The following is a 24,118-nucleotide window of genomic DNA, read 5'->3' as shown; positions in this document are numbered from 1 at the left end:
TCTAGTAGTAGTACGTACGAAACAGGCGATGATCTTTGGTCTTGTGAAACCCCGTCATGCTTTAATCCCCGTAGTGTGTCGTTTAATTTCTGCATCGTGTCGTTTAATCCTATTCCGAGTCACGTAACCGTACGAAGTTGGGCGAGAGGCACAAAACCCCGTTTCGCCGAGCAATTGCGTTCGTTCCAATCCAATTCCGACGCTCCCTGAGTATTCTTTCGTTTTCTATCGGAAACGAAAAAGAAGCGAAAAGAGAAACAAAGACAATATTGCACTTCTTTTTCTTCGTCATCTTCTTGTTTCGCAATCTTGATTTGGTTAAACTATGACAGAAGATAGCAGCGTTAGGGTTTCTTCTTCCAACGAAACCTCCGTGTCCAACGATGCTTCGCAAACGCGGCGGAGGTAAAGGCTTCTTAACTCTAATGCCTTATTTTCCGTGTTTTTTCGAATTATGCGAAATTCGTTTGGATTTCGTGCGGTGTTGATTCTATCGTTTTGTTAGTCGTTCTGCTTTGTTTTTATTTGGTTATTGTAATTGTTATTTTTTGTAGCGTAGTGTTTGGAATTTTAGAATTAGGGTCTCGTCGACATCCGAGAATGGTGTGGTGTGATGTCAGGTAGCCAATATGACATGTGATATGTTGTTGTTGATGCATCGACATGTGATGGGAATGCTAAACAAATTTTATTTTGTTGCATGTCTTTCGGGATTTCATTTTTGAGTGTTGTGGTTTTTGTTTAGAAAGAAAAGAAAGTGGGATCAACCAGCGGATTCGTTGATGCCAGTTGGCATGGCAGTACCTGGAGCACTCCCTTTGAGCAATGCTGTTTCACTTGGAGGGATTCCATATCCTGGTATGGTTCCGGTGATCTCCGGTGCCCTTTTGACGAATCCTCTGGCAGCTTCTGCTCATTTTCAGCAACAAACTGCTGCAGCTGCTGTTGCCGCCCAAAAAACGAATCAAGTGAGTGTAGATTTCAAATCTCTTATGATGTTTATCATATTTGCTGGTGCCCTTTCTTGGTTAAATTGCTGCATCAACATTTAATTCTTTGGAGAAGGGAGTTTGTAGTTGTTAAATGAAATGTCATCTTAGGATTTGTAATTTGGGAGTGATCGGGAGATCTTTGAAGCTGCAATAAACATGATAAGGAGGATGAGTTGTGCTCCACCAGTTCTTCAATTTGAAAGACCAAATCCTTGGCTCAATAAGAAGTAATATTACTGCATACAAGTATATAATGAAAAGTTCAAGTATGCAGAAACAAATATCCGTCTCTTGTTGAATTTTCCTGTCACCCTCTATTTGGTTAGACTTGGAGTGACCTTCTCTAGATGTAGTCTATCGGGAACTTGCTCCATCACAACATTTTGATATCGAAACTTTAGAAATTCTGGAAATTTGATTTTGCAGTTTGTCAATGACATGATTTATAAATTTTGTTTTTCTATCTCGTATACCTTTTTAGGTTGGTTATATTTAAGATGAAGTATATTTTCACATTATATTTTTTTAGCCTTTAAACATTATATTGAAATTTGACTCAGTCAATAATAGGTTTTCATAATGTGTTTTGGTTGAGATGGAGTGAAATAGTGACTATACTTTTGACTTCGATATAATCAATAGGCTGTGTCTGTGTTTATATTAACTTTTATCATTTCATTTTGTGTAGTGTGATGGTCCGTGTTTTGAGACATCAGTGTTCTTTGTATATATTGTTTTCCTTATACATTCCTCAGAATAATTGCTTAAGTGTAGATGAATAATGTATAATCTGTCTAATTAATGACATATCTACATAGATATTTTGCAGCATGCTTCTGAAGCCCCTTTTCCCCACTTTTTTCATTATTTATTTATTTATTATGAATTTATTTTTTATATTTCAAATAATATTCAAGTTTCTTATCTATCTTAACTGTGAGATGAATGTTCCTGTAGCAAAAGATCCAAGATGAATTAATAATTGCTCGGGAAATTGTCATAAATGATGCAGAGTCTTCTGTTCGCTACAAGTTGACAAAACGCCAGACACAGGAGGAGGTGACATATATAATCAATTTTACATTTTTAGCTGCAAACACCTCTTAATTAATCTTTAGTGATTGATCTTCTTCTTGTAGATCCAGAGGTGTACTGGTGCCATAGTAATTACTAGGTAGGTCTTTAAGGCATTTCTAAAATCCTGTTAGTGTTTTATATTATATGCTGTTAATGTAACATATATCTGGAATTTTCCCACAGGGGAAAGTATCGACCTCCTACTGTACCACTTGATGGAGAGAAACCACTGTATCTTCACATATCTGCAGGAGCTCATGTAAAAGCTGCTACTTGATTTCATATAGCATGATGATCGAGTTAAATTATCAGATTTCATTATTTTTTTTTGTATTTCTTTGTTTTGATATGAAAGCAAACATTTATAACTTGGATTGGAAAGATTTCAGAAGTCAAAAGAAAAATAATATATAATCACAGCAATGAATGAAATGTCATATGAAAGGGATTGATGTATTTGTAACTTAAAATGTTTTCTTATTCTTGAAATAGAAACTGCAGCCTTGTTTTTATCTGCACTTTGTTTGTTTTCATGTTCTCTAATGGTAGTGTTACACAGTAGTGAATTACCTAAGATGGTTTGCTTTTGGTGACATCAAATGTATTGCAGATAAAAGAGACAGCAGAAAGGATTTTAGCTGTTGATCGTGCTGCTGCAATGATTGAAGAAATGCTCAAGCTTGGGCAAAATTCACAGTCAATTTCTTCTGCCTCACCTAGTGGACCGAAGGTAGACATACATATATTACTAGCAAGTGCACATAGTTCTGACGTGATGTGTTAACAACTGAAATGTCTTACTGAATCAGGTGCTGACTACGTGTGTGTTTTTGGGTTTTGATGCTGATCCTTCATTGAACATTGTGGCTCGGATACGTGGACCAAATGTAAGCCCTTCTGTACTCAATTGATTTGTCTAGTCACTTTTCGAGGTCAGAGTTCATGCATGACCGTATCTGGATAATCCTTTAAGAAATTTTATTAGATGCTTTCTAAAGCCTACAAGTTTATTTGGTCTCATTTGATATGTGATGTGACCACTTACTCATCTGATGTTTTTTGTTTTCATACTATTCTAGCCTTTCACTCACTAGGAGTGCCCATGTCTTTGTTAACATCTGATTTGATGGTGTGAAAATATTGAGGTATTAATATGAGCACTGTTTTTCCATGAGTTGATTAGGCAAGAAAAGGGTGGATGGACAGTTGTTGCCCTCTATGGTTACATATGCCACTGTAATACTTGTTAGTTGCTGAAAGTAATGTTCAAAAAGGTGAAAAACGGCTTGTCTGATTACTATAGAAGCACCTTTTTCCAATGAATATTTAACTTGTCTGAGAGTCTGTCTGACATGTAAGTTTGTGTCCACACTCAGAAGTCACAAGAACAGGGGGCGCTTGCCAAATACTACTAGTAAGAAAGTTAATTACCAGTAAAATATATAGGCTGGACATTTTGTATTTACTCTTCAATATGTAAAATTATATTTACCAAAAAAAGATCCGGAACTATGCTAATCAGTAACCTTGACCTATAGAAATAATTAGTCTGTATTTTTTTATCCAATGCTATTGCCATATTTTTATTTCTATTTGGTAGATATAATTCTTTAGTGTTTTCTGAATTTTACATCGTGTACAATGAAGTCGAGATAATCTAATGTTTCAAGCTTTCTCTGACATCTCCATACGATTGGGAGAAATTGTTTTGGTGTTGGTGGTGGTTTGGATTTGAACGTGCAGGACCAGTATATAAATCACATTATGAATGAAACAGGAGCAACAGTTATACTGAGAGGACATGGTTCAGGAAACAATGAATGCTTGAATGCAGAAGGTGCCTTCTCATTTCTGTCATCTCGACTTCTGAAGGGCATGGTATTTCAGCATAGTTCATTTATTCATTGTATATATTTTTCATTTGATTACCTTTCTGGTTGCAGATGGACAGCAGCCTCTGCATCTGTTGTTGTCCAGCAGCAATGCAAAAAGCCTTGATGATGCTAAGCTTTTGGCTGAAAATCTTTTGGATACAATCTGTACTGAGTGTGGTGCTTCAAGGTATTTAGTTTTGTACTGTAATAGGGTATGGGATCTATGGGCAAGATGTTTCTCCTCCCAAGTGGAAATTTCTGAAATTTGTGTCCTCTTTAGATTTTAATTCTTGCCATGAAGAAACATAATTTTTTCGAGACAGTCCCAATTTCTTACATGGGATAGCTGATGTTACATGACACATACCTTTTGATAATTAAATTTGTTAGAATATTGGTTTATGGGTGAGTGTGTATGAGCTGTGTGTGAGTGTGTATGAGTGTGTATGAGTTGTGTGTGAGTTGTATTAAGTGGGTTACAACTAGAGAGCACTCTCTCTAGTTCTATAAATGTAAGCTTAAGAGTAGAAATGAAATAAGTCTTTGAGAAACATTTTTTTCTCTCTTTTAGATCTCAAGTTGGTATCAGAGCGGGTTCATCCTGCTCTGGTTTCCGTGTGTTGTTCACCAGCACGGTCACTGCTGGTCGCACCTGTCCGGTGCCGTTCGTCGTTGTCTGCGGCTGTCTCGCCACTATTTGCAGCTGTCAACTGCAATTTCAAGTTTTTCAACTTGGCCGCCATCCTGGTATCTGTCCGCTACCGTCTGCCGCTATCCGCCGTCCGCCGACGTCCGCCGCCACTGTTCCGTCCGGCGACCACTGGATCTGGTTCGCCTCTTCACGCGACAGCCAACCACGCCGGTGGGTTCGCCTGATTCTCCTCCACGCTCCGTCATGCGCCACCTCTTTGCGCGCTGCGAATAGGCGCGTGCTGTCCACGCGCCGCCCTCTGCTCACCAGAAAGTTTCCGCGCCACCTCCATAGCCGTCGCCCTCAGCTCCTCTGTCCATTTTGACCCTCAAAATCTTACTTTGGTGGGTCCAGAAGCTCCCTTTTAAGAAAACCTTAAGAAACCCTCTAGGGTTTTCTGGTCCTTCACGGATTTTCTGATTCCCTCTCCTGTTTTTATCAAAGAATGGCATCTGGAAGTGCTCTTTCTTTCTCTGAAAGTCCCTCAATCACTTCCGAAAAGCTAAATGGAAAGAATTATATGTCTTGGTCTGCTGCTGTAGAAATGTGGTTCCTTGGTCAAGGACGTTATGACCACCTTGAGCAGGATGGGAGTCAAGTACCTTCTGACATAGCTGAACAATGGAAACAAGCTGATTTTCAATTGTGTGCCCTCTTGTGGCAATCTGTGGAACCCCGACTTTTGATATCTCTTTTCAAGACATGTCACACTTTTTGGAAGAAAGCTCAAAGCATTTATGCTAATGATATTCAACGTCTCTATGATACCGCAAACAAGCTCGCCTGTCTCAAAATGACAGACCATGATATGGTCTCCTTCATGACTGAAGCCCAAGCAGCTGTGGAAGAATTGAGAATGTTCTTGGAAGTGGAATCTTCGGAAGATATCAAAAAGAAGCTTGACAAGTATTATATGGTGATGATCCTTCGTGCTTTGCATCCAGATTTGAATCACATCAGAGATCAACTTCTGACAAGTCATGAAGTCCCTTCTATGGAAGCCTTAACCACACGTCTTCTTCGTGTTCCTGTGCCTCAGTCTCAGGAAGCTCATGAAACAATAGCACCATCTCTCATGGTTGCCACGCGAGGAAGAGGAGGACGTGGAACTAGAGGAGGAGGACGTGGAGGTCGGGGAAATCAACAGTGCTTTTACTGTAAGAGGATGGGTCACATCCGAGAAAACTGCTACTCCTTGCATGGCTTTCCTTCAAAAACTGCCAATATATCTCAGGCTGAAACTTCCACTTCCAACTCCAAGTTTACTGAGGAAGAGTATCAAGAGTATCTGCGCTTAAAGTCTAACAGCTTGGCACAATCATCTCAGTCCCCAAGTACGTCCACAGCTTGCATTTCTCAATCCATGGCAGGTCCAAATTCATGGGTAATTGACTCGGGTGCCTTTGATCACATTTCTGGTAATACCTCATTGTTCTCAAATCTTTCCCTTCAAGAAAAACCTCATTTCATTACCCTTGCAAATGGCTCTAAAACTTGTTCAAAGGGAGTCGGTCAAGTTTCCCTGTCTCCTTCTCTAACTCTGAAATCCGTTCTTTTTGTACCTAACTGTCCATTCAATTTAATTTCCCTAAGTCAGTTAACCAAAATACTAAATTGTTCAATAACGTTTGATTCAAAATCTTTTGTTATACAGGAGCGTGGCTCGGGGAGACAGATTGGAGAAGGATATGAAGCTGGAGGTTTATACCATTTTGGATTTCGTCCACGGGTATCTTGTGTTGCTGCTCTTCCCCCTAAAGTGTTACATGATCGGTTTGGCCATCCTAACTTGTCAAAATTAAAAAAGATGTGTCCTGAACTTAGTGGTCTTCAGACCTTAGAATGTGAGTCCTGTCAACTAGGAAAACATGTTAGATCTGTCTTCCCTAAAAGATCTCAATCAATGTGTACTTCTAGTTTTTCTATTATTCATTCTGATGTCTGGGGACCTAGTCGCGTCTCTTCTTTTGGTTTTCGGTATTTTGTTACCTTTATTGATGAGTATTCTAGATGTACTTGGGTTTATCTGATGAAAGATCGCTCTGAATTGTTACCCATTTTCACATCCTTTTTGAATGAAATCAAGAACCAATTTGGTCAAGTAATTAAAGTCTTAAGAAGTGATAACGCTAAAGAGTATTTCTCATCAACTTTTTCTTCACTTCTTAGCTCCCATGGTATTTTACATCAGTCCACTTGTCCTCATACACCCCAACAAAATGGTATAGCCGAAAGAAAAAATAGACACTTGGTTGAAACGGCTCGTACCCTTTTGCTTGGTGCTCATATTCCTGTTCATCACTGGGGGATGCCATCTTAACTGCATGTTTTCTTATTAATAGGATGCCCTCCTCCTCTCTCAATAATAAAGTTCCTTTCTCCATTCTCTTTCCCAATGACCCTCTCTTTCACACCTCTCCTCGAGTCTTTGGTTGTGTTTGTTTTGTTCACGACATGTCTCCAGGGCTCGACAAGCTCTCGGCTCGTGCGATCAAATGTGTCTTTTTGGGCTATTCTCGACTTCAAAAAGGGTATCGATGTTACTCTCCTGAAACCAAAAAGTACTACATGTCTGCTAATGTTACCTTCTTTGAACAGACACCTTTCTTCTCTCCATCTGTTCAAGATGTTCACATCCTCCACCAAGTACTCCCTCTTCCAGTGGTTGAGTCTAATATCTCCAATACCTCTGTCAATCCAAGTCATACCCAAGGTCCTCCCGAACCTTCCTCTCCACATACTGATATCCTTGGACACAGTACCCCGATGGATAATCCTCTTCCAGAAAATGGTGGATCTCCTTCTTCAGATTCTTCTCCGTCACCATCTCTTGTCACGCCTCCTGGTGAAGATGATTCTGGTTGGCCCATTGCTCTCAGAAAAGGTACTCGTTCCACTCGAAACCCTCATCCCATTTATAATTTTCTTAGTTATCACAGAGTGTCGCCCTCTTTTTATTCACTTTTATCCTCAGTATCTTCTGTGGTTATTCCTAAAAGTGTGAAAGAAGCACTTGATCATCCTGGATGGCGACAAGCAATGATTGAAGAAATGCAGGCTCTTGACCACAGTCATACTTGGGAGCTTGTGCCACTTCCCCCAGGCAAAAAGGCTGTTGGTTGTCGATGGGTATATGCAATTAAAGTCGGTCCTAATGGTGACATTGATAGACTCAAAGCTCGACTGGTTGCAAAAGGGTACACTCAAGTTTATGGTCTTGATTATTGTGATACCTTTTCTCCCGTGGCAAAGATGACTACCATTCGATTGTTCTTTGCAATGGCAACCATTCGTCATTGGCAACTTCATCAATTGGATATCAAAAATGCCTTTCTCCATGGTGATCTTGAGGAAGAAGTTTATATGGAGCAACCTCCTGGGTTTGTTGCTCAGGGGGAGTCTGGTATGGTTTGTAAATTGAACCGATCTCTATATGGGCTCAAGCAATCACCACGTGCATGGTTTGGAAAGTTTAGCTCCATTGTTCAAAAATTTGGGCTAAAACGTAGTGAAGCAGATCATTCAGTCTTTTATTATCATTCGTCTCCAGGGAAATGTGTTTACTTGATAGTATATGTTGATGATATAGTTATTACAGGAAATGATACTGCTGGAATATCTCAATTGAAGGAGTATTTGTGTAGACATTTCCAAACCAAGGATCTTGGGAGCCTCAAATACTTCCTAGGCATTGAAGTAGCTCAGTCAAAAGATGGAGTTGTAATCTCCCAAAGGAAGTATGCTCTGGATATTTTGCAAGAAACAGGCATGATTGATTGTAGACCGGTTGATAGCCCTATGGATCCAAATCAAAAATTAACAACAGAAGAAGGTGAGTTATTCTCCGACCCAGAGAGATATAGGAGGCTAGTTGGAAAACTAATCTATCTTACTATTACAAGGCCGGATCTATCTTTTGCAGTTGGAGTGGTTAGTCAGTTCATGCAAGCTCCATGTGTTGGCCATTGGAATGCTATCATTCGCATTCTAAGGTATCTAAAAAAGGCTCCTGGGCAAGGGCTGTTATACGAAGAAAAAGGAAGCCTTCAGGTATCAGGATATTGTGATGCTGATTGGGCAGGTTCTCCTATTGATAGACGATCTACTACTGGATATTGTGTTTTCCTTGGAGGAAACATTATCTCATGGAAAAGTAAGAAACAAAATGTAGTGGCTCGATCAACAGCTGAAGCTGAATATAGGGCAATGGCTTCATTAACATGTGAACTTATATGGGTGAAGCAGTTCCTTCAAGAACTTAACTTCTGTGACATCCAGAGTATGAAGATGTATTGTGATAACCAAGCTGCTCTTCACATTGCATCAAATCCAGTGTTTCACGAGAGAACCAAACATATAGAAATTGACTGTCATTTTGTTCGGGAAAAATTATTGTCAAAAGAAATATGTACTGAGTTTGTTGGATCAAATGACCAACTTGCAGATATGTTGACTAAGTCATTAAGGGGACCTCGGATTGAGTTTATTTGTTCCAAGCTTGGCACATACAATTTGTATGCTCCAGCTTGAGGGGGAGTGTTAGAATATTGGTTTATGGGTGAGTGTGTATGAGCTGTGTGTGAGTGTGTATGAGTGTGTATGAGTTGTGTGTGAGTTGTATTAAGTGGGTTACAACTAGAGAGCACTCTCTCTAGTTCTATAAATGTAAGCTTAAGAGTAGAAATGAAATAAGTCTTTGAGAAACATTTTTTTCTCTCTTTTAGATCTCAAGTAAATTTATGGATTTTCAACATGATAAGTTTAAAACACATTTTTCACGTTCTATCATTTATATTACTAGTTTATTTTCAGTGAACTTTTGGTAGATTACTTTAGTACCATTGAGGAAAAGGGGCTGTAATATAAATAGTAAATTTCTCTCCATCCATCAATCCTGGGAAAACATGGATCCCCTTTTTAATTTAAGGGTGTTCTCATTTAAACCTATACCATACAGATATCAATCAGAGGACTCAAGTGCCTGGCTGTGCACCTGGTGGTGATATTCTCACATCTGTAAATGCTGTGCTTTAAGGCACTATCTGTAAAACAACAAAGCCATATTACATTAATATAAAAAAAATTACATTCATTAGGATGAGATGAGTGGAAAATGAACACTCTAGGTTTTTGTGTTAGTCCTTGCTAAGAGGGCTACCCTAGAATGAAGTATCATGTTGATGACTAAATGGTTATGCCCTTCTCCATTCGCTTCCATGATAGCAGCTCATTGGTTTATACACAGTGTTTTCATGAATGTATGTTCCCCTCCCAGCGCTGTCTAGTCCACTAATATCATCATTATACGGTTGCCGCAATTATTATTTGTTTACAATTGCGTACTTTCGGGTTTCAGGTGCAGTTTTTTATTAAGGGCTAATTTTCCAATTTTAACTACGAATTGCTGGATAGTTCAAATATGATATTTATATTGGTTTGCATCAAAGTTAAATATAGTTTTAGTTTCTGTGGAACTGAGATTGAGTTTAGGGCGGTTTTTGGTAGGAAGTCTAAGGTCTGGTAAATCTAATTCTAGTAGTAGAGAAAAATTCCTCTGCCTTGTACCATTTCAATGCTTTTAACTTGTGTTATTTGATTATGTTTATTGTTGGTGCTGTGATATGGTACTTCATGTTGATTTTATATAAGTTTTAGGGAATAACTTATGATTTAACTGTCATAGGGTTTCATCATGTAAGGTTTATAGTGCTGTTCCACCTCCACAGCAGGTATACACTGCTGTTCCACCTCCCCAGCAGGTATATAGTGCTGTTCCACCACCTCAGCAGGTTTATGATGGCCTTTCCTTGTCAAAGCAGATTCCTACAGTCATTTCACCCCCACAAGTTTACAGCGCTGTACCACCCCCACCGAAGTTGACAGGAGTTCAGAGCCCTGCAGTTGAGCAAGAGGCAGTTACCAGCGTAACCAGTAGTTCTATGTCAGCAGTAGTGGCCTTGAAACCATTTCCTCCAGCTTCCTCGGTTGGAGTGATTGGTGACACCGCTGCCCTCACTTTGGGAATTACACCACAACTTACTGGACATTTAAGCTCTGGCCATCAAGCAAACGTCATTGGTTACACTCCCCCCCCTTTAGTATCTGGTGGCACTAGCTATATTGGATATGGTGGAATATATCCTCAAGCTACCCCTTTGCAACAAGTTGCCCTTGCTTTGAGGCACTCACCTCCTGTCTCTTCAACAGTTGATCCCACAACATTAGCATCAAACGGAGAGTCCAAGCCAACCTCATGCTTTGATCTTGAAAGGGAGAAGCGGCCACCCCAAAAACGAAAGTTTCAAGAATTACCAGTTGGTTCGAAAGGCACAGCAAAACTCAATCAGGTCATTGAATTGCCATTGATAAAATCTTTAAATACATCATTGCATGCATTGAGGGAAATTCCCTTAATTTAGTTGTTTATAGTAAGCTTGCAAAAGAATGGAAGGACTTGGTTGAAGTTTAGATTTATTTCTACCTTAAGCATCAGATCTAGAGTTACTTGCCATCACCAGAGTTGAAACTAGGACACCACGAAGCAAGGAAAAAACCGTTTTGTATTCTTGATGGGCAGAATAGCTTTTAAGAATCTCAATTCACTTAATTTACATATTTTGTAAACAAGACAACACCAGCTTGGAATTCCATTTTCTTTCAAAGCCCCCTTAGGTTTACACCAACTCCTGACATTTTTCCCGAAGGATTCACATAATCTCGTACAAGAATGCTGGTTCTTTTGATTAAAGATTCTGTACACACATGCTATTGAAAATCTTTACATTATTCATTGAATTTCTTAGCTGTTGGTTGTCCTTGTGGTATTTTGTTTCCATAATGAGTGGAAGCCTGCTTATAGGATTCTAATTCAATAACTGAAATGATATTGAATTTCAAATGCTTTGGAAAGGGAGGTCACTTATACGTAGACAGGTTTGTCGGAGGTTAATGCCTTCAAATTGACTGATATGATATATATAAGTCCCCAGTGCTGCCGGATAGAAGTAATATTTTCTAGATTTCCCCTTTCACTGTTCCCACTCTGCCTGCTACATGGAATGATTCTTATGCGTACATGATGAATGCATTTTTCTTGTTTACACATTTAGATGAACTTTGCCATTTGGCAAAGAAAAAAGAAAATAAATTAAAGGTTTAATTACTTAGTGGTCTTTGTAATAGTTTTCGAAAAATTTACCTTTTAGTTCCAATACTTAAATAAATTCCACCTTGGCCTCTACATACTATTTTTAATTCCTTTTATTTACAAAAAAGGATTAAAAATGATGTACAGGCAGGAACTATAAGAGATTAAAAGAAATTGTGTATTACTAAAATGAGATGTTTAATGTTCTGTTAGAGAGGAAAGAAATAGAGTTAGTGGAAGGGAAACAAAAAAGGAAGAGAAAGATTGAGATATCAGTGGAAATAGGGATGATTTGTTTGGAAAAGAAATAGGTGAGAAAGAGAATGAAAATGAATATATATTTTTATTCAAAAACAACTGTAATCGATTAAATTGGCTGCAGAATCGATCATGTGCTCTTATTTTTTAGCACAGTCCCTCTACCCTTTACAGCATATTCGATTAAGTGTCAATCCTTCTATTCTTGACAACATGGTTAACTGTATGGTCAAGAATATAAGGATTGTGTTAAAAAATATAAGCACATAATCGGTTATATTGACAACATAGTGTTTTTATTTTTAACCATTTTATAATTGGTAAACAATTGATTGTTTTGTCTCTAAGTTTTTTTCCACTTCTCATTCTTATGCAGAAAGTTTTCGTATCACTCAATTTGGATTTTTGAACTTTCTGTTCACTCGATCAAACCACCATAGTTCGTTTTTCTTTCCTAAGTCCTCTAATCCCCTTCTTCATTCTCATCCAAACTCAACATAAAAGATGTATTGTGCAATTGTAGGGATCAAACAAGTAAAATTAAACCTAAATTAAGTCTTTTGTGGAGGCATATCAGGAACAAAGAGCCATGTTATGGTATTGTTTTCCCTTTGAACTACAGCCGTAGCTTTCTGTTGATATCATACCCTTCAGAATTTAATTCTTTATTTCTTGCTTTAGCAAAGAGATCATAAAAGTATTAGTGCAGAACACTTTTTCTCAAATACTGTTCATCTTTAGATCTGTTCCGATTTAAACGTGTATTTTTGTGCTGACTGTAATGCTTAATATTCCAGGTATTTTCTCTGACCTATGAAGCTAAAAGCCTGACACTGGACCTGTCTGTTGGGCCATTGGTTTGTATGTTTGACAGGGTTTTCAATTTTGGAGGAGTAGGAGCGTGCTTGTGTCTTCACAGCATACGTCCTTTCTAATCCAAGATGTTATTGTGACTTTTTCCTTCATTGGTAAAATTGCTGCAAAAGATGTGGCGTGCTTTTTGGCGATCATGCCCTCCTCTAGTCCTGCATACAGGGACTGTCAATTTCTTGAAGGGAAGGGTTTACCATACCAAATTGATGAAATCTTTTAAAGGGAAGAAGACAATTTGGGATAGTAGAAAATATAAAACTAGAGAATGAGATATCATAGGTAGGTATAATAAGAAAAGGATCACATCAGAGTAGATTAAAATTATGGGCGAAGTAAATTAAAATAAAAAAGTTCTTTCCCTTAGTTATCGTCACACTTTTAGAACATCTTACAACACCGTTGCTCGTTGTGCAAATAATTTTATCTGAATATTTGACATCAATGCTACATTTGGTATATGAACTCCAACCCATTTATCGGGGAAATTTGGGCTGCAGATTTACAGTTATAACATTTTTTATTTGGAGAATGGCAATAAATTACTGTATACCTGTCTTAATATTATTAACCATTTACATAATCTGGCTAGCTTTTATACTTTCTGGCTTCCTGCTATTGTTTGTCTCAGTAGATCAATTTTGGATGTTACGGTACACTAGCAACAAGTCGTTACCTGTTTATTTTACCATGTAGTGTTTTACCTTGCTTTTTGTGTTTGTTTTCCTCGTTTGCAGTTCAGTGTCTTTATTTGACTTTCAAGTCTGGCGTGTTGGGACGATTAGTTAAGTACCTGATTCAAAAATTGTATTTGGGTTTTTGTTTTCTCCCACTCTATCTTGATTGCAGGGTTTGCAACCTATAAAACCTAATGAACAACTTGATGGTCTTGTTGTGAGGAATATATCAACTATGCCTGCCCCTAAGAAGTTGGTCCAGCCATCATCCAACGGAATGCCAGCACCTCTACCGAAAACTATGCCACCACCGCCTCCACCTAAATTTTCTGGTCCATCTGAAGTTAAAGTACAAGACAACAAGAATTTGCTTAATACAAATTCTGATGCAGTTCCTGGTTAGAATCAAGCTTGCTTTTACTATATTTGGGTCATTACTGCTTTGAAGCTTCATTTCTTTTTTCTCTATGGAATATGTAGTTTTTGTTCTGACCCTGAAATTTTAACTTTACAATGTTTCGTTTTATTAGCCATCTTTAGACTGTTTTTATGTAACGTTTACGTATTTCAGATACTTTGGTGAAGCTAATGGAATACGGAGAGGAGGATGACGATGATGTAGATGATTCTAAAGAGGAATCATTTCCTCATGGCAGCCAAGCAAATGGGGTTCAAAAGCCTTTCTGGGCTTTATGAGCTACAAAGTGTAAATTGGACATAAGATGTGTAAATATTGTCTTGCTTGTGTCCTCTTCTTCCGGGTGGAAAGGAAGCCCCTCAGCATGATTTTTGGAGCGACATAGTTGGCTGTTGAGAGGAATTTAAAAGGTTGTAATTTCTCATTCCCATGCTTCGTTAGAGAAATCGTATGTTGTAATATTTTGTCGTATGCATGTAACACTGCTAGTGTCTTTACTGTGCAGTGATAAGTCACAGTTTTCACTCACCCCAAATTTTCTTGTTAGAACCCTTCAATTTTTCGTCCTGACTGATAATGAAACTGTGGTTACCATTTTCATACAAATCAGTGCGATATACTCTAATTATTGAAATCTCACGTTTCATTTATTTATTTTGGGTCAGCGATTTTAAATCCCAATATATAAATTGCACAAAATCCTGTGTATATGTAAGTAATAAAATCCAATCCATTTTCACACCAATTCAAACTACTTTAAAGTTTGTTTTGTTTGAATTCGTCTCTAAATCCATTTTTGTAGGGCCGGTGATACGGGTCTGTGATGCGGGTCAGTCTCTTAGAAAGTTAAAAGAAAATTAAAATAAATTGGCAATTGCTTTCTGTACTGTCATTTTCTTCCCGCATCCCATCATTTTATTTAATTCCAATTTTATCCGTTTTTGAAATCTGTATCAACAAGGAGGCACAGTGAAGAAGAAAGGATTATTAGTCTTGCATTGTTGGAGATTCTTCTTGCTTGCTTGGTCTGATATGGAGGCTAAATGGTTATCCGAAAATGTAATTACGGAACAAATAAATCTTAAGTAGTTCGCTTATGTTCCGGAAAATATATTCCGTAATACTAAGGAAGGTTTTACTAAGAATGACAAGTAAAAAAACAACCTTAAAACAAATGATTTATTATTTACTATAAATAACTAAGCGTATCACAATAAAAAAAATTAAAATAGATGATGAAATAAAATCTAGATTTCTACTGGTAAATGATTAAAAATGATTGATCACAAACTATATTACACAACAATAAAATACAAAAAAATTAACAACGAAATGTTGACAAAAAAATATATCGTTCGTTCCTTTTTACACCGGGCTGTGGGGAAGTCCACATGGCCTAACCTGTTTTACCAATCTACTTTTCTGAATTATAAATAAGTTTAGTTCATTTAAAAAAACAATTAAAACCAATGCTAATACTAAAATATTGTTTGGTGAAAATATTTTCAAGTATGATATTTTCACTTACTTTAAGGTCTTATCTCTCTCTCGACATCGTTCACTTGGACTTAGTCTATGTAATTATTTATGTGACACCAACTAAGATGTTACTTGATATATTTATTAGAAGTTTCAATCTAAAAATCTATAAATTTTAATTTGACTAGATCTTAGGTTGAATTTTTGGGCTCAATCAGGAAAATTGTCTTAGGAGTTTCACTCGAGACATCTTTAGTTCAAAATTAGTTAGATAATCTTTGGACTTAAACATTAACACTTTGATCTTGACTAAAGTAACTTCAGTCTAAATTTATCCATGCTATCTTTGCTCCATTTTTTCAAACCGTTCATGGTTTGATACAAATTTTAAAATTGGTTTATAATTAAAAATATTAATACTGTGACTTTAACTAAAATATGAACACTTTGACTAAAGTAGCTTCAATTTTACTTTATCTGTCATCTTTGGCTCCATTTTTTCAACCCGTTCATGGTTTGATACAAATTTAAAATTTGGTTCATAATTTAAAAACCAATAATGGATTTGCAAAAATCTGGCTTTAAAACCAAATTCAAATCACTTCCAAAAAAATATCTGAACTAGTCTTGCCCAATTAAATGAATGTGAACTTGAAATCTAAGTAATATAATTGAACATTTAAAAATCAAACGAATGAAACAGAAGCACCTAAAAAGCCATTTCCCATTGAACAAACAAACTAAGAATGTCCTTGAATGAGGAATTTGAAAAAGTAAACAACTTCAATAAATGTCCTTCGTGGGCAAGACTACTTTGCATCCTGTATTTCCCTGGAATAGATTGTTGTTTTCTTAACTCCAGCTTTCCCATTCTTAATATCATTTGATATTATTAACTATTTAATTTTTATTCGTTTATCATTCCAGATACTGAATGTAGATCAACGATAAAACTATTCTAAATGAAGTTCAACTCCTACAAAAATATTATTTTTCATCAGTCCTTGAGCTGACAAACTATCATGTTCAAACCACGCAATGAACTGCTGAAAATCAAGAAGTTAAAACAAGATATTGGAACAAGCACCGGTTACTTGCTCTAGGCATGGTGAAAATTCTCACCTGCGGGTCTGAGCATAGTCATCAGGTTCATCACTGTTCCCCCTCACATTGTCTTCAAGTGGATCATTGAATTCATAATTGTCTGCTGCACCTGTTCCTTCATTTTGGCTGCTTCCGAATTCACCACTAGCTGAGCCAAGATCTCCACCAGAATTTCCACCAAATTGGTAATTACTAGTTTCAGCATTGCCACCGCCATAGCTTCCTGTAACACCAAAACCACCACCACCTCCATAGCTTCCACCCCTGCTGTTGTTTCCTCCATAACTATCACCGCCATAACTTCCACCCCTGCTGTCGCCATATCCACCTCCACCATAGCCACCACCACCACCACCATAACCACCACCACCACCATACCCACCACCTCCACCATAGCCACCTCCACCACCACCGAACCCTGGACGTGCCCTTTCTGTAGCATAATTCACCCGAATTCTCCGACCATGAAGATCCTGTAACACAACTATTAGAGATACCAAAGAAACATTGCCAATCTTGTAATGTAGGCAGACATTAGCATGATTAATCTATTGAACTAACAGTAACAATTACTCGATGCTAAATTCTAATGGAACTATCATGTGAAGAATTCTATCCTTGTTCCTTCTTTATTTTATATAGACAAGATTAATTGGTTAAACAATTTACTAAAACATGTATCTTTCAAAGTCTCGATCATGGTTATGAAATCTAACTCCATATTATAAGAATTCGTTGGTTTCACAAATATTCTTATTTTTAAACTTACTACAGGAATACGTGTATGCATGCTAGGTTTTCACTAATTCATAAATAATATCAGGACAACTTTATAATTTCTTCAAACATACATATAAAATTGCAGAAGTATTTAACAACATGCTTCCAACGTGAAATGTCACGAATGACATTTTTAAAAGTTAGCACGGACAATAGATAGTACCTGACCATCCAAGGCCTGAATTGCAGAAGATGCATCCTCACTTGTTGCAAAGGTTATGAAGGCAAAACCTCTTGACCTACCAGTTTCACGATCCATAATAACCTTGGCTGGAAGAATATCCAAAACATACAGTTTCAGAGCAGATATCAATAAGCAACATATTATGAAATTAAACATGTTTGCTCGACAAAGACATTTTTTAATGCTTGCTATATAAACATTTGATTGTTACCCGCCACTTTGTTACACAATACAGATGGTGGCTGTTAAAACACACTATCATCGCTAAAAACTACAATTGTGAAATTCATTCGAAGACAGAGGAACAGACTAAAGTATTTCTACTATGTACATAACTATCAATGAGTAGCCACTCTATCAAAGCATATTCATAATGTATGTCATTGGATTCTTCGGAACACTGAAAAAAGTATTCACAAATGACTTTTTTCCTTTTTCATGAGTGTGATATTTATTTATTACCTCTACCTCAAATAATGAAAAACTAGTGGACTATGTATGTCAGAAAAGTACCATCAAGAACTTCTCCATAGCGAGCAAATGCCTCCCGCAGGCTCATATCATCAGTGCTGTAAGAAATACCTGCAGCGAAAGTTTAAAAACTTAAGCTGAGTTCCATTCTGAAAATATACGTCATGCTAAGCTAAAGTACCTCCGACAAAAAGCTTTGCAGATGACATTGATCTAATTGCTTGGAAAAGTGAGGGGCTAGACATAGAAAAATCTTGATTCATGTGCTTGACAGCAGAATTCTTGAGTAGATTTCCAATTTTATTTAAGAATGCCATTGCCCAAACCTACAAAAGTATCACAAGCCAATAATTTACACAGTATGTTAATTGATCAATGTAACTTATGCTCATCGGCACACAAAAGTTCCAAACCCCAGATCATATTCTTTCATATTAAAAATAATCATCAATGCAATTGCAATGTATTTTCTCACTAGCCACAGCTCAAAAATTAAAAGTGACCACCAAACGTTGTGGAGTTGTGGTTGAACTCCACACTCCACAGCATCAAGTCTGTGGCGTGCCTTGTTCAATCCAATCGAAATACAACGTATTCCCCACTTAACCATGAAATCATAGTAGTTATGGATTCGTGAATGAATGTTTTCAGTATCATTTTAGAAGCAATTCATTCCCAGTTAAAATTACTAACATATAATAGCCTTTCGCACCAAAAAAATTGCCCCACTAGAAAGACACTGAATCGACAAGAACTCTTATATATGCCGAATACATGTTCATATGTGCAATAGGTCTGTCATAAACTTCTGAGGGAAAAAACAAACCCACCAGCCAAAGTACAAATAAAAAAAATGAGAATACCCACTTGTGATTTAAACAAAAAGAAGGCTAGCGGATCGTAAAAAAATAAATATTGCAGAGTGTAAGGCATAACCAAAGAGAAAAATAAGAAACTGCTACGAATCCAATAACAAGGGCATGCAGGGGAAAAAGAAACCAGCAAGAGTAAAATGTTGATAGACGTAAAAGAAATTAGTCCAAAGAAAGTTGTGAACTTTAGATCTTACCGGCCTTGTAGAACAGAACGGTGGTTCTGTTGTACTCGGTTCTCTCTTTCGAAGGCGCGTGAAGCTGTTTAAACCTAAAACCCTTGAATCTCCACGCTGAACTAAATAGGGCTTTGGCTCTGCAACTTGACACGTGGTGACTCTAGAATAAATAACACTAAAATGTACTCTGTTTTAAAACCCTTCCCCTTCTAGAGAGTGGATTAATATTAAATATAATATATATATATATATATATATATATATATATATATATATATAATATCTCAAATTTAAAATATATTTCAGAGTCTGATGTAAAACATGATTCATGATCACAAATCCAAGGAAGAAAAAGAGTTAGCAAAAATTGATGATCTTTTTACAAAATCTATCTGATAAGAATTCAATATACAGTATATAAAATATTTTTTAGTTTATTTCATTAAAATTTCCAAAATTTATTTATGCACAAGACAATTTCATATTAAGAACATTTTTTTATAGGTGACAACGTTTTATAAATTTAGATATTCAATTGTATCATATAAAATTCTCTAAACGAAATAATAAAACGTTATTTTATTAAAAACTATATTTAAGTATTTAAATGATATATTAAAATATATTGAATTATATAGTAAAGGAAATGTATATAAAGCATATGTAATTAACCTAGTCGTACAATTAGTGGTGTCTAACTATCTTATTTAGGATAACATGATTTCAAACTTTTAGGCTGTATTTGTTTCGAATGAGTTAATGTTAAAATTGATTGGCAAACACGCATTATTTTCATTGCAAAGAATGGAAAGCGAAGAATTGAGAGATAAAATCATTTTTTCAATCTTCAGATATATGCGCAGATTTAAAAAGATTTATCTGAAATGTTTATGTGGTCTTTATATTTATATTTATAACCGTGTTACTGGTTTCCATACTTGTGTATGAAGATTTAACATGAACGCGGTTCAAGACAAATGATGCAAAAATAATAATAATAAACATATAATAATAATAATTAATTTTTTATTACTAAGATTATTTTAATAATCTTCAATTTATATAATTAAATCATTTTTTATCTGTTACATCGATCTACTTTTATATTTTTATACTAATTTTCATGAATTTTATTTCTAAATTTATTCTTGCTTTCTTTCACATCATTAAAATAAACAAAATCAATCTATTCTCAAATATTTAAATTCATCTGTGTCCTCTCTCCTAAATTCATTATCTAAAGTGAATATACTTTCAAATTCATCCTAAGCACAACCTTAGTGAAACACATGTTATTAATTTTATGTTCAAGTCAAACCAAGTTTCACGACAGAGAATAAACCCTTAAATTTTCTATTCTACATAATATATTTAAATAACCGGTAGTTTACTCTTAGATTAACTCGAGCTAACAATTAAAATAGAAGATATGTAGTATTTTAGTTTTCATGGTCCTATTAAATTTTCAATACACAAATAACAGTTCATCCAGAAGTATATAAAGCAAAAATAAATTTTCGTGTTACAAATTAAAATATACATAGACTGTAATATTATTTTATATTTTTATACATTTATTGATTATCATGATAAATTGTTTAACTTTTGTTATAATTAATTGAAATTCATAAAATGAATAATTAAGATTAGAGGTGAAAAAAATTCAAAATATAATAATTATTAATTGTTAAATATTATATAAATATTCATTTTAACATCTTATTTTAATAATATTAAATTATTATAGGATTCTTTACACTTTTAACATATAAAAAACTGTTAATTTTATGGAACATATAAAATGCTATTAGAATGCTTAGAGTTAACCAACGTACCTACAACGTCAAAATATATGCAAGATCCTAATTTATTAAGAATTGTATCACAATAAAATAAAAGTGTAATATTTAGAGTTTTACAAAAGATCTTATAAAAATAAGGTTTAATCCTTTTGGACATCCCTATTTGTGTAGGGTTGTCTCAAATAGATCCTCGTATTTTTATTTATTTCAATTAGGTCCCTTTTTTTGTAAACTTGACTTAATTTTAACCTTGCCGTTAAATTTAGTGGACGGCGTTAAAATTTGTGTGACTTGACTTGCTGACTATGCAATTTTTAATGATGTGGCATAGTGTGGTGGAATTTTTATTGACGTGTGGAGTGTCCCATTTGGATCTTGTTACCTTTCTTCCAAAAGCGGATCATTCTCCTCCTCATCATCCTTCTTCCCTAAAAACTCAGACCGGAGCTGACTTGATTTCATAACCCGACTTGATTTTCTCTCGACGGTGTCGAGTGTTTGGGAGACGACGGAACCGGGGCAGCCAAGGTTATGGCTGCAAGGACGGAATGAGAGGATTTCCATTGAATTCCTTAATTCCTTAAATTAGAGATTTCAATCTTCCAATTTAGGGATTTCAATCTTGAGCGATTTTCACAGCATCAGAAGAAGCACCAGATAGCCTTCTCTTCATGAACCCCACAGCATAAAGTCCAGCATACCCCAAAAGCCTTTCTGGTCTGACAATCTTCTGTGATGAAAAAAAAAACATTTTTTTAAAAAAAGATCTAGAACATATTCTCACCAATAAAGCACGTTACTGTAGTAACCAGTTGCCAGCACCACTACATCGACATAGAGCTTTTCACCATTGACAAGCTCAACTTCTCCACTATTGAACCTCTTAACTCCTGGCACCACTTTTATATCACCGGATCTAATCTTCGTCAAGGCACCAAGATCCAAAACCGGGGTCTTTCCCTTTGTGTTCTTCAGCTCCAAAGGACCCGTCGAACGCCTTTTCAGCCCCAACTTGTCCATGTTCCCAAAAACAAACCATGCCAACAACAAGATAATCTTCTTTGGGCAGCCATCGCAAATATAAATGTTGATTTTCCAAATACTTCTCTGGGCAATACGTGAACCTATATCCAAAAAACAGAACACCCTTGTTATTATCCGGCCACTATGAGTTCGACGAAGAAATTATCCGGCGCGGGAGGAGCGAAGGAGGAGGAAGAAGAGAAATAAAGGGGCTACTGATTCCATGGCACCCGAGAGAGTGAGAGAGGTCATAGGATCCAAACGTGACACGGGACACGTCATTAAAAAATCCAGCACACTGTGTCATGTCATTAAAATTTGCTTCGTCAGCATGCCACGACTCAATAAATTTAACGCCGTCTGTTGAAATTAACGGCAGGGTTCCAATTGACTCAATTTTACAAAAATAAGGACCTACTTGAGATAAAAATAAATACGAGGACCTATTTGAGACAATCCTACACAAATAGGGATGTCCGAAAGGATTAAACCTAAAAATAAAAAGTAATATCTATATGCTCTGTTACCACCAAACACCAAACACTTGTTCTACAAAAACATAATCATCTATTCGGATAATTAAGATGATTATTGCAACCTAGAAAACAAACAAAATATACAAACACAAATATAAGGATAAGCTAATATTACCAATATATATATATATATATATATATATATATATATATATATATATATATATATATATATATAATTGAATTATGAAAATAACAATTAAACACAAGTGAATCAAACAATTCCTAAGCATAAAGACGTTAACTCTAGACTTAACCATTCAGATATATGTACTGATGTAGAATTTTGGTGGGTTATGTATTTGTGGTAACCTTCAATTCTCTACAGAGTCATTGCCAATGAATTTCCCTATACCATACACAATGTTAGTCCTTTAATGCCTTAGGACAAGGTAAAGTTCCTATATTAGGATCTTTTACTCCTCTCACCACATACTCCACCATTCTTTACTTGAGATTGGATGATTATTAAAACATCAGAAACACTTATACTAAATCCTTACATCAATACATACAAAATTTAAAACAACACGGGAAATTTCTCCTTGCAATTTCCTTTTATAACATACTTAATACATACATTCGATCATATTATAGTTTATATTACATCACAAACTTTGCACTAAACTTACATAGTATTCATAGAAATTAACGTCAGTTGGGAGGTAGGCCAATGTCAATTTGGCCAAAATATTTACAAAAATGTTCTCATGCATTTTTAATGTGGGATTTTGCTACACTTGATGTGGAAATGATGATATTGAAATCCCTTTTTGTGTTAGTGTAATGAGAATCAACGTTAAATGTCCTGCATCCAATAAAAATATATATAAAATGAGTATTTATGAACTTTACAGTTTACATGTTCTTATTAAACGAAGGATTTTAGTCAAGGAAAGGAAGAGCTGATGAGTAGAAAAGCCAAACTTAGGATATAGATTAAACCACTCCGAAAGAAGATTGAGTTGTAGAAGTTAAAAGGCATTGTAGAATAAGTTCAATCGTTCACTTAAGTACCCTAAACCAAGAAAAACTCAATCTTTTCCTGAGTGGCTCAATCTCTGTCCTAAATTTGACTTTGCTAGTCACTAACTCTTCTTCAACTTGGTCATACGCAAGATAAAAAAATGATACTCATTAAGAAAAAACTCATTTCATCGTAGTTGTTTTTATTGGTAAAAAGATGAACTGAGGTGAGTGGTAGGATACAAACAAAAGTCTCATGTGAGATAAAACAAGAGATGATCATGAATTTATATACATATAAGATACTTCCTTTGGTAAGAGGCCAAGTTGATGAAATAATTGTCAAAAAATTTTGAAATGAAGGATCTTGGCCTTGCCAAACAAATTCTTGGTTTGAAAATCTCCAAAGATAGATATGAAGGTATTTTAAACTTATCTCAAGATAAATATATAGATAAAAATTTGCGTAGCAGATTTAATGTTGGAAATGCTAAAACCAGAAATACAACTTTGGGAACTCACTTAAAGTTTTCAAAAGGGAAGCAATCTCACTTTACAAGGGTTCTCTGATGCATACTTGGGAGGATATCTGGATGGTAGAAAGATCACAACAAGTTACATTTTTACATTGGGTGGTACAACTATCAGTTGGAAGTCTAAACTTCAAGGAAGAGTCTCCCTCTCAACCATTGAAACTGAATATGTAGTTATCTCAGAA

The 24,118-nt window shown here is 35.9% G+C and overlaps 2 protein-coding genes across 8 annotated transcripts; one reads left to right on the top strand and one right to left on the bottom strand.

Annotated features, from left to right (window-relative positions):
* On the top strand, positions 1 to 14,610 carry LOC108323059 (protein RIK). Of its 5 annotated transcripts, XM_017555384.2 has the most exons (13): positions 4 to 405; positions 746 to 968; positions 1,950 to 2,051; positions 2,132 to 2,166; positions 2,253 to 2,328; positions 2,680 to 2,799; positions 2,879 to 2,956; positions 3,813 to 3,906; positions 4,013 to 4,130; positions 10,318 to 10,363; positions 10,454 to 10,981; positions 13,759 to 13,984; positions 14,158 to 14,610. In XM_017555384.2, exons 1-13 carry the CDS (start codon positions 326 to 328, stop codon positions 14,280 to 14,282), a joined length of 1,851 nt encoding a protein of 616 aa, XP_017410873.1. In that variant the 5' UTR covers positions 4 to 325; the 3' UTR covers positions 14,283 to 14,610. The 5 variants fall into 5 exon arrangements, with proteins under 5 accessions (XP_017410877.1, XP_017410876.1, XP_017410873.1 ...); XM_017555385.2 differs by having other exon boundaries at positions 750 to 968; positions 2,005 to 2,051; positions 10,318 to 10,981; XM_017555383.2 differs by having other exon boundaries at positions 10,318 to 10,981.
* Positions 9,658 to 19,246, bottom strand: LOC108323048 (glycine-rich RNA-binding protein blt801). Of its 3 annotated transcripts, none has more exons than XM_052873724.1 (6): positions 19,092 to 19,246; positions 18,204 to 18,348; positions 18,065 to 18,133; positions 17,531 to 17,637; positions 16,606 to 17,060; positions 9,658 to 9,676 (listed from the first exon to the last, which is right to left on the bottom strand). In XM_052873724.1, exons 2-6 carry the CDS (start codon positions 18,337 to 18,339, stop codon positions 9,673 to 9,675), a joined length of 771 nt encoding a protein of 256 aa, XP_052729684.1. In that variant the 5' UTR covers positions 18,340 to 18,348; positions 19,092 to 19,246; the 3' UTR covers positions 9,658 to 9,672. The 3 variants fall into 3 exon arrangements, with proteins under 3 accessions (XP_052729684.1, XP_052729682.1, XP_052729683.1); XM_052873722.1 differs by lacking the exon at positions 9,658 to 9,676 and adding an exon at positions 12,928 to 13,064; XM_052873723.1 differs by lacking the exon at positions 9,658 to 9,676 and adding an exon at positions 16,179 to 16,459.
* Positions 19,247 to 24,118: the final 4,872 nt, after the last annotated feature.

Source organism: Vigna angularis, chromosome 2, assembly GCF_016808095.1.
Source record: "Vigna angularis cultivar LongXiaoDou No.4 chromosome 2, ASM1680809v1, whole genome shotgun sequence".
Taxonomy (NCBI): domain Eukaryota; kingdom Viridiplantae; phylum Streptophyta; class Magnoliopsida; order Fabales; family Fabaceae; genus Vigna; species Vigna angularis.
Note: the sequence above shows the minus strand (reverse complement) of the source record. Positions and strands in the feature narration are given on the sequence as shown.

Bases quoted from the DNA above. Each gene is read 5' to 3' on its own strand.
- LOC108323059 (XM_017555383.2), top strand. From the start codon at position 326: ATGACAGAAGATAGCAGCGTTAGGGTTTCTTCTTCCAACGAAACCTCC. The intron at 2,800-2,878 runs GTAGACATACAT...TTACTGAATCAG, and splicing joins CCTCACCTAGTGGACCGAAG to GTGCTGACTACGTGTGTGTT. The intron at 2,957-3,812 runs GTAAGCCCTTCT...TTGAACGTGCAG, and splicing joins CTCGGATACGTGGACCAAAT to GACCAGTATATAAATCACAT.
- LOC108323048 (XM_052873722.1), bottom strand. From the start codon at position 18,339: ATGGCATTCTTAAATAAAATTGGAAATCTACTCAAGAATTCTGCTGTC. The intron at 18,134-18,203 runs GTACTTTAGCTT...CTTTCGCTGCAG, and splicing joins TGCAAAGCTTTTTGTCGGAG to GTATTTCTTACAGCACTGAT. The intron at 13,065-16,605 runs GTGAGAATTTTC...CCCTGTATGCAG, and splicing joins GACTATGCTCAGACCCGCAG to GACTAGAGGAGGGCATGATC.